General features: G+C 48.9%; 1 protein-coding gene across 1 annotated transcript; it reads left to right on the top strand.

The window, feature by feature from the left end:
- Window positions 1–4661: 4661 nt before the first annotated feature.
- Window positions 4662–16237, top strand: ncaph (non-SMC condensin I complex, subunit H). Its single transcript, XM_063017736.1, has 18 exons — window positions 4662–4801; window positions 5535–5745; window positions 6729–6819; window positions 6898–6987; window positions 7067–7184; window positions 7459–7610; window positions 7700–7889; window positions 7980–8065; window positions 9492–9691; window positions 11978–12123; window positions 12211–12317; window positions 12565–12684; window positions 12776–12883; window positions 13887–14015; window positions 14270–14380; window positions 14470–14546; window positions 14756–14831; window positions 15685–16237. The coding sequence occupies exons 2-18, from the start codon at window positions 5540–5542 to the stop codon at window positions 15742–15744; spliced, it is 2067 nt and encodes a 688-aa protein (XP_062873806.1). The 5' UTR covers window positions 4662–4801; window positions 5535–5539; the 3' UTR covers window positions 15745–16237.

Raw genomic sequence — 16237 nt, 5'->3', positions numbered from 1 at the left:
ACGAAAGCGTGGAAGAGAGTAAAAGAGCGGCAAATGAACATGCAGCACGAGAAGCCGAGAAAATATTACAGGAACCATCAAATAACATCAACCTGGCGTGGATTAGAAGATGATGGAACTTGACTGTGGACGGTGTCACCTCTGTTCCATCTTTTATAAGGTGACAATTTTTATTTCCTTCCCAACCTTGGCCAAGACACAACTGTTCCACAAATTTCTGAACAGGTGCGGTCAAACTAGCCCTATTTATATGGGCACAACCAAGTCAGGTCAGGTCCACAGTTCCATCTACTTCTAATTAATGCCAGACCTGAAAACCTTGGTTCCTTTCAGCATGAGGTGACAATTTTGGTTTCCTTCCCAACCTTGGCCAAGACACCACTGTTCCACGAGTTTTTAAACAGGTGCTGTCAATCTCGCCCTATTTATATGGGCCCGGTTCCACTGGAAAACACTGGGCGCAAGGCGGGAACACCATGGACAGGGCGGCAATCAATCGGCACACCTCGGCAAAACCTTGACACCACTGTTCCATGTACTTTTGAACAGGTGCAGTCAAACTAGCCCTATTTATATTGGCACCACCAAGACGGGTCAGGTCCACGCTTCCACCTTCTGATTATTAATGCCAGACCTGAAAACCTCAGTTCCTTTCAGCATGAGGTGACAGTTTTGGTTTCCTTCCCAACCTTGGCCAAGACACCACTGTTCCACGATTTCTTAACCAGGTGGAAACGAATATAATATTCCATAGATTCACCCCAGATTTAGTGGTGAGCTCCTTAAGACGAGTGTGAATCCAGTAGTCACACCCCGGTACCACACGCAGGAGGTTCCAGACCTTTTCCAAGTAACTCCTGTTAATATTTAATTCTAGTCAGAAGATAATTCAGCTTTATTTGGGCCGATAAAACAGTCGTTGGCGTGACAGCCGGGATTCCACAGAACACATAATGATAAAGGGGAAATCAATAAAGCTCATTTAACAGGAGGAACGGAACAGATCTTACACAGATACAGATTAATGATTAATTATGTTGTTGTCCCGTCTTGCTGCTTTCCAGAAAAGAAAACAGGTCAGATGTTCCAATCTTTTGTTAATTTGCAAAGGAAATCAGTGGCTCCCTTGCAGGGATCAAAACATATCGATCAAATGCTAAAATGTGCAGCACAAATGCAGAAAGTAAGAAATATTTCATATTATGTGCAAATCTGATAACAAAATTCACATAAAACATAAATCAGTGATTTGTAAACTGAACTTTATAGGTATTTAGTGAAGTCTAGGATGCTATAATAATAATACGTATAATAACAAATCATCCTAATCAGGGTGGGCAAAGGGGGCTTATATAATCAGCACTGGGACGACTAGGACAACCAAACCAAAGGAATCGGGATTTAGCACGTTTGCTCGACTGAATTCATTTGCTTTGGCTCTTTTTTGACTCTGCTGCCACCTGGTGTTTCTACAAGATCATTTCTACATCAAAATTCTACAATTCCCGAGTTTATCAGTCAGTCATTGATGATCAGGACTGAGGTGCCAATTCCAGACATTACAGCACAACGTGGGAACAGACCCTGATCAGGCTTACCTTTATTATCGGGTCCTGCGATGGACTGAGCACTGCACAGTGACTACTACTGCCTTGGGTCTAGTGTTTCTGGGTGGCACTGGCCCCACCTGGACCTTGATCAGTATGAAGTGGTTAGTTACAGTAGTATTGCAATACGCGTCCAAAGTTAAGGTGGAACTGTGGATGAAACAGTGCTGCACAACATCAGGATCCTAATGACCAAGGATTAATCCTCACCTCTGACAGGAATCAGGAAAGGCCGACGTATGGAGAACATACAAAACTCCTCACACACACACACACACACACACACACACACACACACAATTTTACTTAATCTAATGGTTGCCACCATGCCACACTCGGACGGTAGCTTGGTTGGTGGCTTGGTTGGCTCTGTTTTTCCCCACGAACATACATTGTTGTGGCTAAAACACGTGAATTCAATCATTAGAAGTTGTAGCCTAGTGGTGAAGGTACTGGACTAGTAATCGAAAGGTCACTGGTTCAAGCCCCATCACTGCCAGGTTGCCACTGTCGGGCCCTTAAGCAGGGCATTTTACATTTACATTTACATTTTTAGCATTTAGCAGACGCTCTTATCCAGAGCGACTTACAGAAGTGCTTCTATAGTGAACATTTCATTTCTCAAGTTTAGGAAAACAACAGTCAAAGAACACAAATCTGCTAAAACCTGTTAGAACCAAAGTGCTGCTTTTTTTTTTTTTTTTTTTTTTTTTTTTTTTTTTTTTTAAATGGAAAAGAATGGAACAAAATGTTAGTAAATAAGTACAAGTCAGCCTAAGTGTTTAGTAAAAAGGTGGGTTTTTAATCGTTTTTTAAAGACAGCAAGAGACTCAGATGTTCGGACAGACAGAGGAAGTTCGTTCCACCATTTGGGCGCTAGAACAGAGAACAGCCTTGATGATGGTCTTCCTTTAGTCCTGGATGGAGGCTCAAGTCGAGATAGACTAGAGGCTCGGAGGTTGCGTGGTACAGAGCGGGGTTTGATAAGGCCACGAAGGTAGCTTGGGGCTGGTCCATTTTTGGCTATGTAGGCGAGCGTCAGTGTTTTAAACTGAATGCGTGCAGCTACAGGAAGCCAGTGAAGAGAACGCAGCAGTGGGGTGATGTGGCAGTGTTTAGGTTGGTTAAAAACCAGACGGGCAGCTGCATTTTGAATGAGCTGTAAGGGTTTAATCGTGGACATGGGAGCTCCAGCCAGAAGGGAGTTGCAGTAGTCCAACCGTGAGATTACAAGTGATTGCACCAGAATCTGGGTAGCTTCCCTGGAGAGAAATGGACGAATCTTCCTGATGTTGTACAAGAGGAACCGGCATGATCTTGTCATGTTGGCTATATGAGGAGAGAATGTCAGCTGGTTATCAAGGACAACACCAAGACTTCTTGCCTTATCAGATGGTCTGATCTGGGAGTCATCCAGAGAAATGACTAGGTCCTGGGTTGGAGACTGATCTCCAGGAATGAGCAACATCTCTGTCTTACTGGGATTAAGTTTCAGATGATGAGCTGACATCCATTGTGAGATATCTCGCAGACATGCTGAGATGCGAGCTGAGACTTGCGTGTCTGAAGGAGGAAATGATAGAATGAGCTGAGTGTCATCTGCATAGGAGTGGTAGGAGAAGCCATGGGAGGCTATGACCTTGCCCAGAGAGCGGGTGTAGATAGAGAAAAGAAGTGGGCCAAGTACAGAGCCCTGAGGAACACCGGTTGAGAGAGTGCATGGTGGAGATATGGATCCCCTCCATGACACTTGGTAGGAGCGCCCTTCCAGGTAGGAGGCCATCCATTGCCATGCTGAACCTGTTACTCCAAGGTTGGAGAGAGTGGTCAGGAGAATGCTGTGATTCACTGTGTCGAAGGCTGCAGAGAGGTCAAGAAGAATAAGGACAGATGACAGTTTGGCTGCTTTGGCTGCATGAAGCTTCTCAGTAACCGCTACAAGAGCTGTTTCCGTAGAATGCGCTGCCTTGAAGCCAGACTGGTACGGATCGTGGAGGTCATTCTGAGTGAGAAAGGCAGATAGTTGGTTATAGACAGCACGTTCAAGAATTTTGGATAGAAAAGAGAGGAGTGAGACAGGTCTGTAGTTGTTAATGTCTGTAGTGTCTAGTGTAGGTTTCTTAAGAAGGGGGATGACCTGAGCCTTCTTAAATGCAGTGGGGACAACACCTGATGTCAGGGAGTTGTTGATGATGGGTGTGATGAAGGGGATTAGGTCCTGCGAGAGGTCTTTGAGGATGGTGGATGGTATAGGGTCAAGTGTGCATGTAGTGGGATTGCTGGATGAGAGGAGCTGTGTAACCTCATCCATGGTGAGTGGGGTGAAGCTGGTGAGAATGTTGGTGGGTTGAGGGTCAGTTGAAAGTGGGTCAGTCGGAGAGAAGGATTGATTGATTTTGTCGATCTTGTCCTGAAAGAATGTTGAAAAGTCAGTAGCAGTGAGAGAGGCAGAAGGGGGAGGAGGAGGAGGGTTTAAAAGAGAGGAAAAGATAGCATGAAGCTTACGTGGGTCAGCAGCAGATTGTTCAAGCTTGGCTTTGTAAAAAGATGTTTTTGCAGCAGTCACATCAGATGAGAACCTGGACAGCAGATCGTGGTAGGAGTGGAGATCAACACCGAGCTTAGATTTCCTCCACTTTCTCTCAGCTGCCCTTAATTCTCTTCTGTTGCTGCGCAGTGCATCTGAAAGCCAAGGAGCAGGGTGAGAAGGTTTACCTCGTTTGAGGGTAGGAGGACAGAGCTGATCGAGGGATGTTGAAAGGGATGTAGCATTTAACCCTCAATTGCTTAGATTGTATACTGTTTGGATAAAAGCGTCTGCTTAATGCCGAAAATGTAAATGTAGAAGGTGTGTCCCAATACTTTTGATTCCAGATGAGCTCTCGGTTTAGGTTGATTGATACAAACTGACCTGGGAACAGACGGAATTTCCACCACTCGTTTACCAGCGTTGGTTTGACTTTCTAAGAACAGATCCTGGATCAGTCTTATGCTATTATGACGCGTCGTGCGTGTGCCGTGCGTGATGCCGTCACCTCAGACGTATGACGTGCGAGCCGTTGGGCGCTAATTTTTAAACCGGTGTGAAGTTCCGACTCGCACCGTTTCTTTGTTTACATCTATTTAAAACTAGCTTTTAAAGGTTTGGATTGAGAATCGGCTCTTCGGATATTGTTGTAGAATCGACAAAAAGAGTAAGTACTGAATTTAGTTGAAGAGAAAGTTGTAGAATTGGAAGTAGCGAGTTGAGCTAACATGCTAACGCTAAGTATACTCGGTGCATACTAGAATACTACTTAGTATGCAATAATAGTATGTACTCACAGTGTCCGGACTACTGTTACATACTATGTAGTACGCTAGTATGCGACGTGGGACCAAACTAGTGATAAAAACTGCAGTTATTTATAAATATTTGTACTTTAGTGGTTTGGGATTCGAAAAAAACTTTTTTATTATTCTTAATCTGGTTAAAATGTTTAAAATTAAAAAGACTTTAAAACAAAAACAACCAAATTAAGCACTTTATAACACTCATCGAGCATATTATTAGGTACACATATCATACAGATGAACTTTGTGGGTATACATTTACTGACTGGAGTCCATCTGTACTGTACACTATTATTATTTGTCGTCGCCCCCCCCCCCCCCCCCCCCATGTACCCCATTTATCAATCGAAATGGACCCACTAAGTAATCATTATCAGCACTGCATTGACACTAACATGATCATGTGTGCTGTTCTGTGTACATATTAATGTAGCAGGTACAGCAGTGTTGTTGGGTTCTTACAAATCATGTTTAAACCTCCTGCCCACTTTATTAGGAACACAAACCCTCTTAGCGCCGGCTGTATGTAGGCAGAGACGCAATGTGTGTGTATCGTGTGTGTGTTGATAAATGAACTCTTGGTTCCGTTCGCAGGCAGCATGAGCGCAGCCAACACCCCGACCTCACGGCCCCGCCAGTGGAGCTCCCCGGCGCTGGGCCACAAGACGGCCCTCTCGGCCTCGAGCACGCCGCTTCTCGGCTCCATCCAGGGCAACGACGACGAAAAGGAGCGGAGGCAGAGGCGCCGGTCCAAAGTCATCGACCTTCACGCTGCGGGCGACTCTTCCATCAACGAGCCGATCAGGTCAGTGGAGGCGGCGGTGAAGAACCTCCGTCACAGAGAGGCTCATCCAGCCAATCAGAAGGCTTTAAGAAGGGGAGTGGGAGGTGACACAGAGCAGCACCAATAAATGTTTGTTGTTAAACATAATAGAAGGTTTTGGATTTATCACCCAACCCTGGTGCAATTATTATGGTAGCTCAGCGGTTACGGTATAGGGATAGCAATCGGAAGGCTGCTGGTTCAAGCCCCACCACCAGGTAGCCACTGTTAGGCCCTCGAGCAAGGCCCTTAACCCTCAATTGCTTGCAATGTGTGTGGTCACGTAAGTGTATTTGCAGTTACATTGGAGGCTAATCCATGATAACATGATACAACACCGCTGCCCGCTGATCCACTTCTTCTAAACCCTGGGTCGCAACCCTTAGGTGGGAGCGAGCCAAAAAATGGGGTAAACCTGTACGCGAATGTCTCCTTGTGGAGGCTTTATGTTACATCTTGTAAACCACAGTGGGACCAGATTGTACAGAACAGCGAGAGTAAGATTATCGTTTGTGTCGTGTAAAAAAAAAATCATGGACAGGCGCCCGGGTGGCGCAGCGGGATGTTCCGCTAGCACACCAGCGCCGAGATTCTGAACCGGTAGCAGAGCCGAGATTCGAACCTGTCGGCTGGGCGCCATCTACCGGCCCCAATTGGCAGTGCCTGCAGCGGACACAGATTGTCCACCGTGTCTGCTGGGTTGGAGAAATGACCAAACTAAGTGGGTGGGGTCTTCAAACGCCGTGCATGGACCCTGATTAGCAGATAGGGGCGTCTTTGTAGAATGCGCGCGGTTCAGAGGAGGCGTCGACTGCAATCAGAGATCCCCAGCAGCGGAGGACAGATTTACTACCCTAAATCAGGAGGAAAAGGGAAGAAAATGCTTAAATACTGTAAATAGAAAACAACCTGGTCTAGACGTTCCTATTAACATTCCCTTTCTCTGAAACCGTCCGGTGTTGCAGTGCCGCAGGGACGCCGGCCGCGGTGCCCAAGCTCTCCTCCGCTCAGATCTCGGAGCACTACTCCACCTGCATCAAGCTCTCGACGGAAAACGTGAGTCAAAACCCTACACGAAAGTGCAGCTAAAGCCCGATGTGTTCGCGTGTCGCTAATCCCACCGTGTGCGCGCAGAAAATCACCACCAAGAACGCGTTCGGGCTGCACCTCATCGACTACATGGCGGACATCCTCAAGGAGAAGGACTCCGAGCTCAACTTCAAGGTCGGTCCCGACGTCTGACCGCCCGCGTCGGCCCTGCTGTTGTATTTCGGACGCGAACCTGATTCCGAGTGTCTTTCAGGTGGCCGCGGGCACGCTGGACGCCAGCACGAAGATCTACGCCGTGAGGGTCGACGCCGTCCACGCCGACGCCTACAGGGTGCTGGGAGGTCTGGGCGCCGAGACCAAGCCGAAAGAAGGTGAGCGGCGGACGGATCCACACACGCGGTCATAGAAACAACAGATTGAACATACAGAGGAACTTTGTGGGTATACGATTACTGACTGGAGTACACTATTATTATTTGTCACACACACACACACACACACCCATGTACCCCATTTATCAGTCGAAATGGACCCACTTAATAGATCATTATCAGCACTGACATGGTCATGTGCTGTTCTGTGTACATATTAGTGTAGTAAGTACAGCAGTGTTGTTGGGTTCTTTCAAATCATGGTTTTTTTTAGACCAGGATGGCGGAGAAGGCGACGACGCGGACGACGGCACCCCGGACGGACATGCAGCGGTCAAACAGGCCCCCAAAAAAAGACCTGCTAAGAAGACGGTGGAGCAGAACCTGAGCAACATCAACCTCTCCCAGTCGGAGATGAGGTGTGAGGTAACGGTTCTCGCTTCTATTTCTTTATTTACCGGGAGAACCGGATCAAACGGTAAGCGCCTGAGCGGTTCTGCGTCCTCGCCCCGTAGGTGGACCCGATGTTCCAGCGCATGGCCGCGTCCTTCGACGAGAACAGCACGGCCGGGGTCTTTCTGTCCGTCCTGTTCAGCGAGGACAGCCGCTGTGAGCTCCGCTTCCCGTCTCACATGACGCTGCTGCGCTCCAGGCCACCCGTCTCGCCCCCGCCTGTCCAGCACGCCCCCGCCTCGCCCTTCGCAGGTAACCCTTCGCCCCTGACCCGGCACAGCGGCACACTCTTTCGGTTCTGGTACACATCATCAGTGACTCCGTCTCGTTTGATCTCTGCAGCCAGCCTGAAGGCGCTGGAGGAGAGGTGCATGCCCGTCTGCCCGTCTCTGGAAGACTTCTCCTTCACCCACTGGACACCTGACCAGGTAAGCACTCGCATGCAGGTCACGTGACGCGTCCTGTCCATTCATCCGACGTATCCTGGCACATACGGTTGTAGCCTAGTGGTTTAGGCACTGGACTAGTAAGCAGAAGGTCGCTGGTTCAAACCCCACCAGGTTGCCACTGTTGGGCCCTTGAGCAAGGCCCTTAATTCTTAATTGCTTACACAGTATACTGTAAGTCGCTTTGGATAAAAGCGTCTGCTAAATGCCGTAAATGTAATGTAAACATACGGGAGAGCACACTTTACTTTCTGGATTCCTTCACCGCCTACGTTTACACCTTGACCAGACCGTAGGAGTCGCTGTTGCAGCCTAATTTGGCCCTTCACCCCTAATAGAAAAGCCGCCAAACTTGAATCCATCATCCATCACGCTGGCTTCTACCTCTTCTTTTCACCTGCCAGCCACAGGTTCCCATTTAGAGCCGCATCGACATGTTGGGGCCTTCAACCGGTCCCGGGACGAAACCGTTTCCGAGCCCAAATCAGACACCCAGTTGTGTCTGTAGTAGAGATGGGACGATCGATTTTTTTATCAAAATATGCGATCGCCGATATTTCCTAAAAGTCGCCGATCCGATCGTGTGATATATAAAGATCACGTTAAGTTAACAGCTCAGTGGATCGATCCAGACTTTGAGCTACGAAGCACCAACCATCACATCACCATTCATCAACCATCGTACAGAAACCATCGTGAAAGCTCTTACGATGTAATTTTGCTGATTGTAATATTTACTTTAAAAAGATAATTCAACCCGGTCACATCTGAGTGGATTCTATCAGCACGTTATATAAACTCCTGGTTCACTTTGGTAAATCGTCAGCGGTTCTTACTTGTGATGTAGATGAGAACAGAAAACGTTACAGAGCCAATCAGAGGCAAAAGTTTATTCATTACCAAATTCGTTAGTTCAGGATCATCTGCTGAACTTTTAGCTCCTTAGACGGAACGAGTCTGACGGTCGGTTACAGATCTGTGCTAATAACAGTGTAATGAAGCTTTTTAATGTAAGAGAGTCACACAGAATGTTCTGTAGTAGCTGGTGTTTATTTAAAACCACGACATTTAATTAATAACAGTAAACACGGAGAGATAACTGAGAAGAGAAACTTACGCTTCACATAAAAACGAATCAACTCGTGAATCAATGAATCACTTATAGCGATACTGTGAACAAAGCGTATCTTCTAAAGGCGCACACACACACACACACACACACGCGTGCGCGCGCTGCTCCGGTTTATCTTCACTGAAAGGAGATCGGAATCGGTGCCAAAAACCCCGATCGGTCCATCTCTAGTCTGTAGGATGCCGGGTCAGATTAGCGCCGGTTGAGGTCCTGTAACGCTTTGCGTTACCGGTAGTAACCGGGTCTTTGATGTGCCTTCTCTCCTGGTTTCTCCAGACCACCAATCTGAACCAGCTCCTGGAGAAGATGAAGCAGGGCGACCACGCCTTCGACGTCAACGCCGACGTCGCACCCGACGAGGACGAGGCTCCGGATTTCGCCGACCACTTCGACGCCGACGGGGACGACGGCGGGCCCGGCGAGGCCTTCGACGAGCGCAAGGACGCCTGCGCCAAGAGAAGCCCCGAGAAAATACGGTAATGAGACGAGAATTGAGTCATATCCAGTTCCCTATTACAATCCCCCAGAATCTAATCCAGACATGAAGGTTAAAGGTAGACGTGTACGCTCGATATGTGGCCAAAAGTATGTAGACACCCCTTCTAATGACTGGATTTAGCTGTTTCTGCAACATCCATTGCTTTTAACATTGTGGAAACAGTTTAGGGAAGTCTCCCTTCCAAAAGAGAGCAGCGCACTAGAACTAGTTGGGATGTCAGGTCATCTCTTCCAACATCAGTACCTGACCCCACTGACACTGTTAACTGAATTGAGCACAAATCCCCCCAGTCACACTCCAAATTCTTATAGACAGGCTTCCCAGGTGAGTGGAGGGAGCGATTTAATACAAACACACACACAGGCTCGGTGGATAGCTCTGTCGACTCACAGCAAGAATGTCCTGGGTTCGATTCCCAGGTGTACCAGTCATGTGACGGGCGCAGTTGTAGCCTAGTGGTTAAGGTACTGGACTAGTAATTGAAAGGTCGCTGGTTCAAGCCCCACCATTGCCAGGTTGCCACTGTCGGGCACTTCAGCGAGGCCCTTAACCCTCAATTGCTTAGACGGTATACAGTGTATCACAAAAGTGAGTACACCCTTCACATTTCTGCAGATATTTAAGTATATCTTTTCATGGGACAACACTGACAAAATGACACTTTGATACAATGAAAAGTAGTCTGTGTGCAGCTTATATAACAGTGTAAATTTATTCTTCCCTCAAAATAACTCAATATACAGCCATTAATGTCTAAACCACCGGCAACAAAAGTGAGTACACCCCTTAGTGAAAGTTCCTGAAGTGTCAATATTTTGTGTGGCCACCATTATTTCCCAGAACTGCCTTAACTCTCCTGGGCATGGAGTTAACCAGAGCTTCACAGGTTGCCACTGGAATGCTTTTCCACTCCTCCATGACGACATCACGGAGCTGGCGGATATTCGAGACTTTGCGCTCCTCCACCTTCCGCTTGAGGATGCCCCAAAGATGTTCTATTGGGTTTAGGTCTGGAGACATGCTTGGCCAGTCCATCACCTTTACCCTCAGCCTCTTCAATAAAGCAGTGGTCGTCTTAGAGATGTGTTTGGAGTCATTATCATGCTGGAACACTGCCCTGCGACCCAGTTTCCGGAGGGAGGGGATCATGCTCTGCTTCAGTATTTCACAGTACATATTGGAGTTCATGTGTCCCTCAATGAAATGTAACTCCCCAACATCTGCTGCACTCATGCAGCCCCAGACCATGGCATTCCCACCACCATGCTTGACTGTAGGCATGACACACTTATCTTTGTACTCCTCACCTGATTGCCACCACACATGCTTGAGACCATCTGAACCAAACAAATTAATCTTGGTCTCATCAGACCATAGGACATGGTTCCAGTAATCCATGTCCTTTGTTGACATGTGTTCAGCAAACTGTTTGTGGGCTTTCTTGTGTAGAGACTTCAGAAAAGGCTTCCTTCTGGGGTGACAGCCATGCAGACCAATTTGATGTAGTGTGCGGCGTATGGTCTGAGCACTGACAGGCTGACCCCCCACCTTTTCAATCTCTGCAGCAATGCTGGCAGCACTCCTGCGCCTATCTTTCAAAGACAGCAGTTGGATGTGACTGAGCACGTGCACTCAGCTTCTTTGGACGACCAACGCGAGGTCTGTTCTGAGTGGACCCTGCTCTTTTAAAACGCTGGATGATCTTGGCCACTGTGCTGCAGCTCAGTTTCAGGGTGTTGGCAATCTTCTTGTAGCCTTGGCCATCTTCATGTAGCGCAACAATTCATCTTTTAAGATCCTCAGAGAGTTCTTTGCCATGAGGTGCCATGTTGGAACTTTCAGTGACAGTATGAGAGAGTGTGAGAGCTGTACTACTAAATTGAACACACCTGCTCCCTATGCACACCTGAGACCTAGTAACACTAACAAATCACATAACATTTTGGAGGGAAAATGACAAGCAGTGCTCAATTTGGACATTTAGGGGTGTAGTCTCTTAGGGGTGTACTAACTTTTGTTGCCGGTGGTTTAGACATTAATGGCTGTATATTGAGTTATTTTGAGGGAAGAATAAATTTACACTGTTATATAAGCTGCACACAGACTACTTTTCATTGTGTCAAAGTGTCATTTTGTCAGTGTTGTCCCATGAAAAGATATACTTAAATATCTGCAGAAATGTGAGGGGTGTACTCACTTTTGTGATACACTGTATAGACTGTCATAGTACTGTAAGTAAATGTGACCCCGTGTCTCTCCACAGGGAGGTGGTGCCCATCGGAGACGTGGACATCGCCACCATGTGCCTGCAGCTGTCCGACGAACCCAGAGAGTACTCGTACTTCAGCCCTCGAACCATGGCCTCCTGGGTGGGCCCCGGCTACTGGCTCTTCAAACCCACACACAAGCGTGAGTCCCCGCGCGGCTAATCGGAAACGAGCGCACTACGGCGTCTAGACAGCCCGGGGTCACGTGACTTTGTGTTTGTCTTCGCAGAGGATCACAAGCCGGAGAAGGAAACGAAGAAGAGGGCGGCGAAAAATCCACTGGTCATCGACTTCAGCGAGGACGTCCACTTCCACACGTACTTCCGCACCACCAGGGTAAGGGCTCGCTCGCTCTTCAGAGGGCCGGGCGGCTCCTGGGGGGGCGTGGCTATCGAAATACGGTCAATATTCTCCGACTCCATACTAGGGGTCTGTCCGAAAACCTAGCGCTCTCTCTACATATCCTACACTCCTGAGAAGAGGGCGTGTCTAAATTCTTAGATGCATTAAAATGCGGCGCCTTAATTCTGAGTGATGATCTGACTGACCCCATGAGTGTTCACGCCCGTACCTGTGTTTGCAGGCGGCGACCACCATCACCAAATCCGCCCTGAACACCAGCAACAAGAAGACCACCCTGCCGGCGGATTTCCAGTACCCGCTCAGCAACCTGTCCCAGCTCAGCCTGAAGCCGTCCAACACGGTGAGTCGCGTCAGCATCGCGTCGACCGCTGACGTCGCCGAGGCTAGATCAAAACCCCCCCCCGCTGAGGCTGTTCGTGTTCTCTCCACAGCTCATCGCGGAGGCCAGGAAGAGGATATCGGGCGAGCTGGGGGACGGCGTCGGGGAGTACGACTACGACAACGCCAACGACACCGCCAACTTCTGCCCGCGCCTGCAGGTAAGTCGTGCGAGCCCTCGCCTCCCCCTCCAGGCGGGATTCGCTCTTTGTTGCTGATGCTCCCACCACCGTACTTCGCTTCGTTCTTTGCTGACCGATTTGATTTGGAAGGTCAAACGCATCAGCATATAGCAGCCGCTTTAATCCGAGGCGACTCGCATTTTATGACTGATCCAGTTTGAGGCTGAAGGGCCTTGCTCAGGGGCCCGACAGTGACTGTGGTGGGGCTTGAACCAGTACCCTTTTGATTACTAGTACGTTACCTTACGCGCTGAGCTACCACTGCCCGTGCGAGCCCCCGTCCCCCGTGTAGAATTCGCCCCCTTTGGCTTTTTCTTTGGAGTCGTCGCCTTGTTGCTGATGCTCCCACCGCCGTACTTCACTCCTTTCTTTGGAAGGTCAAACGCATCTTCATCTGCAGCATTTAGCAGCCGCTTTAATCCGAGGCGACTCGCATTTTATGACCGATCCAGTTTGAGCAATTGAGGCTGAAGGGCCTTGCTCAGGGGCCCAACAGTGACGGTGGTGGGGCTTGAGCCGGTAACCTTCTGATTGGGGTCGTCACTCTGTTGCTGATGCTCCCACCGCCGTACTTCACTTCTTCCTTTGCTGACCGATTTGATTTGGAAGGTTGAATTCATCTGCAGCATTTAGCAGCATGACTGATCCAGTTTGAGGGTTAAGGGCCTTGCTCAGGGGCCCAACAGTGCCGGTGGTAGGGCTTGAACCAGTACCCTTCTGATTAATACTACATTACCTTAACCGCTGAGCTACCACTGCCCGTGCGAGCCCTCGTCCCACGTGCAGAAATCGCCGCACTGGGGTCGTCACTGTTGCTGATGCTCCCACCACCGCACTTCACATCTTTCTTTAGACGAAGTTCGCCCAAGGCGTCGTCCATAACCTCAAGGGTTCAGAATTTGAAGTCGAAGTTGCTAAAGCTGTGTGTGTGTGTGTGTGTGTGTGTGTGTGTGTGTGTGTGTGTGTGTGTGTGTGTGTGTAGCTCTCTGACAGCGACGACGAGGCCGGCGGCTTCGCGGGACTGGAAGACTCTCCGCCGGGGACGGACCGGCCGGACGCGGAGAACGTCTCCACCTACGGAGAGGACTGCCTGGTCCCGGAGCCTCATAAGGTGGGAGATTTTCAAGTGTGTCTGTGGGGATTTGTAGCCATTTACAGGCAAAAATAGAAGACCGGCATCATGTGGTCAGAAAGTGTCCGATGACTCTGACACATGGGCCTAACACTGCTGCACCTGCTAACATGTTCACGGATTCAATTGGTACGGAAGGTACGGCTCCTACGTACCTAACGAAGTGCTCAGAGTGTATACGGGCACAGAGAAGTCACCAGGACTCTCTCATTGTGGGCGTGTCTCTGCTTCAGGTCGACGTCATCGAGATCAACTACGCCAGGACGGCCAAGAAGATGGACATGAAGCGACTGAAGAGCAGCATGTGGGGCCTCCTGACCGACAGCCCCGAGAAACCCACCCCGGTACTTCTGTCGGAAATGATACCCGTCCACGAGTCGATGGTGAAGCACAGGCGTGTTCACGATTTGTTTTTCTTTGTCCTTTTCCGCAGGAGGCGGAGAGTGAGACGAGCACGCAGGTCGCAGGAGAGAAGTCCTTCAGCCAGTCCGCCAGGACCCTCATACAAAAGTATGCAACCGTCATAAAGTGAAATCATATTTCCTATCGGTCCTGACCTGGCACAGCTGGGACCCCGAAGCACCTCGTGAATCTTTCGAACGCCTCGCCACGCAGAGGAGACCGGGCGCGGCTCTGACCTCCAGGCCGAGCGCCCCGCTGAATTATGGATCATGATCAGACTAATGAATAGTAACTCGTCTCTTTCTTTGCTGTTCCAGGCTGCCCGCCAGCATGGCGAATAACCTGTCGGTGCCGCTGGCCTTCGTTGCCCTTTTACATCTGGCTAACGAGAAGGTGAGTTCGGGGATTAGAAACCCGATCATGAATGATGATGATCCAAGTCCGGGGGTGTGAAGACTTGCTGGATCCATGTTCCCAATTTAAAAAAGCACAATAGGAATTCATGTCCAGTAGCTGAGATCCATTTCTTAGGGATTTTCTTAGGCAATTTACTTCCACAGTCCAAATAGAATACATGTAGAATATCTATTGGCCCGCCCGCCCTGCCCGCCAGGTCTAAAAGAGCGAGCGAGCTAGAAAGAAAGGGAGGGTTCCGGATCGGCACCGGACCCACCCCAGCCATGGTCAGGCTGATGCAGGTATTGAGAATGAATAGACATGTTTGAGGCGCCACCCCCGCCACAGAGGGTCCGAGCTCTAAGTAGCAACAGCGCCCCCTGGTGCCTGTGCGTAATCCACCGCCGGTCGGTATAAAGACCTCTGCCAGCGCGGGGGTGGTGCAAGCGGTGGAGTTATTGTAACAGGCAAATCGGGCGGACGCAATTCCGTTACTAGACCTATTCATATGGGCACAGAGAAGTCAGCAGTTACAGTGCATGTATTCCCAGCATATTTGGGAGTAATTACAAGTCGCCCGCTGTCCTGACGTTAGATGAGAGGGCCTGGCTCACAGTCGGCGTTTCGATTCATCCCACAGATGTTCAGTGTGGCTCTGTGCAGGCCGCTGGAGTTCCTCCACAGCAAAGCACAGATGTTAGTAACATCTGGCCGAATCCACCTGAGCTGAATAATGAATTGTGTTTAGTCTGTTTTCTTGTTTTCGGGGTGAAATTGAGCTCATGATGATACAACCGTGTGTGTGTGTGTGTGTGGATTTGTTTTAAATTCTTTGTTCTTCCACCGACAGAATTTGGAGCTGCACAAAGTGGACGACATGACGGACATCATCATCAAACAAGGCTGCTGAGGAGCACCGAGCGCCCGTCCCACCCACGCGCCGCTTTATTCATTATTTTTATTGCTTTGCTTTACCTTTTTAAAGCGTTTTAACAGTGTACAGTACGGATTCTTCTACGTGTAACGACGAATTTTGTGCATTTCATGTTTTTGTGCTTTCTTGTGAGTCTGTAATAAAAATATTTTGCCATGGTGTGAGAAGCTCAAGCTCGTATTAAGTTCTGTTTGAAAACGAATGGGCGGGGCTTGAAGGTGACCGTCCAATCAGAACGTTTCCTTATTAATGAGTGCAGATGTTCCAGCCACGCCCATTATTAACAGGAGCAGCATAAAGTCGATTCCACGCGCCCGTCGGCCTGTTCCGACTCCTGGGCTGAACCCTGACACGGACGTTCCTTCCTCTTTCATCTGTCTTGTCTTGTTCTTTTAAACTGTCCGTTTTCTTTTGATGTGTTTCTTTCTTGTGGACTTCAAAGCAAAACATTAAAGCTCTGATAAATAAA

This window comes from Trichomycterus rosablanca, chromosome 21 (genome assembly GCF_030014385.1).
Source record: "Trichomycterus rosablanca isolate fTriRos1 chromosome 21, fTriRos1.hap1, whole genome shotgun sequence".
Classification (NCBI taxonomy): domain Eukaryota; kingdom Metazoa; phylum Chordata; class Actinopteri; order Siluriformes; family Trichomycteridae; genus Trichomycterus; species Trichomycterus rosablanca.
Note: the sequence above shows the minus strand (reverse complement) of the source record. Positions and strands in the feature narration are given on the sequence as shown.

Coding starts and splice junctions, on each gene's coding strand:
- ncaph (XM_063017736.1), top strand. CDS start 5,540: ATGAGCGCAGCCAACACCCCGACCTCACGGCCCCGCCAGTGGAGCTCC. Junction 5,746..6,728: donor TCCATCAACGAGCCGATCAG/GTCAGTGGAGGC, acceptor CCGGTGTTGCAG/TGCCGCAGGGACGCCGGCCG. Junction 12,124..12,210: donor CTTCAAACCCACACACAAGC/GTGAGTCCCCGC, acceptor TTGTCTTCGCAG/AGGATCACAAGCCGGAGAAG.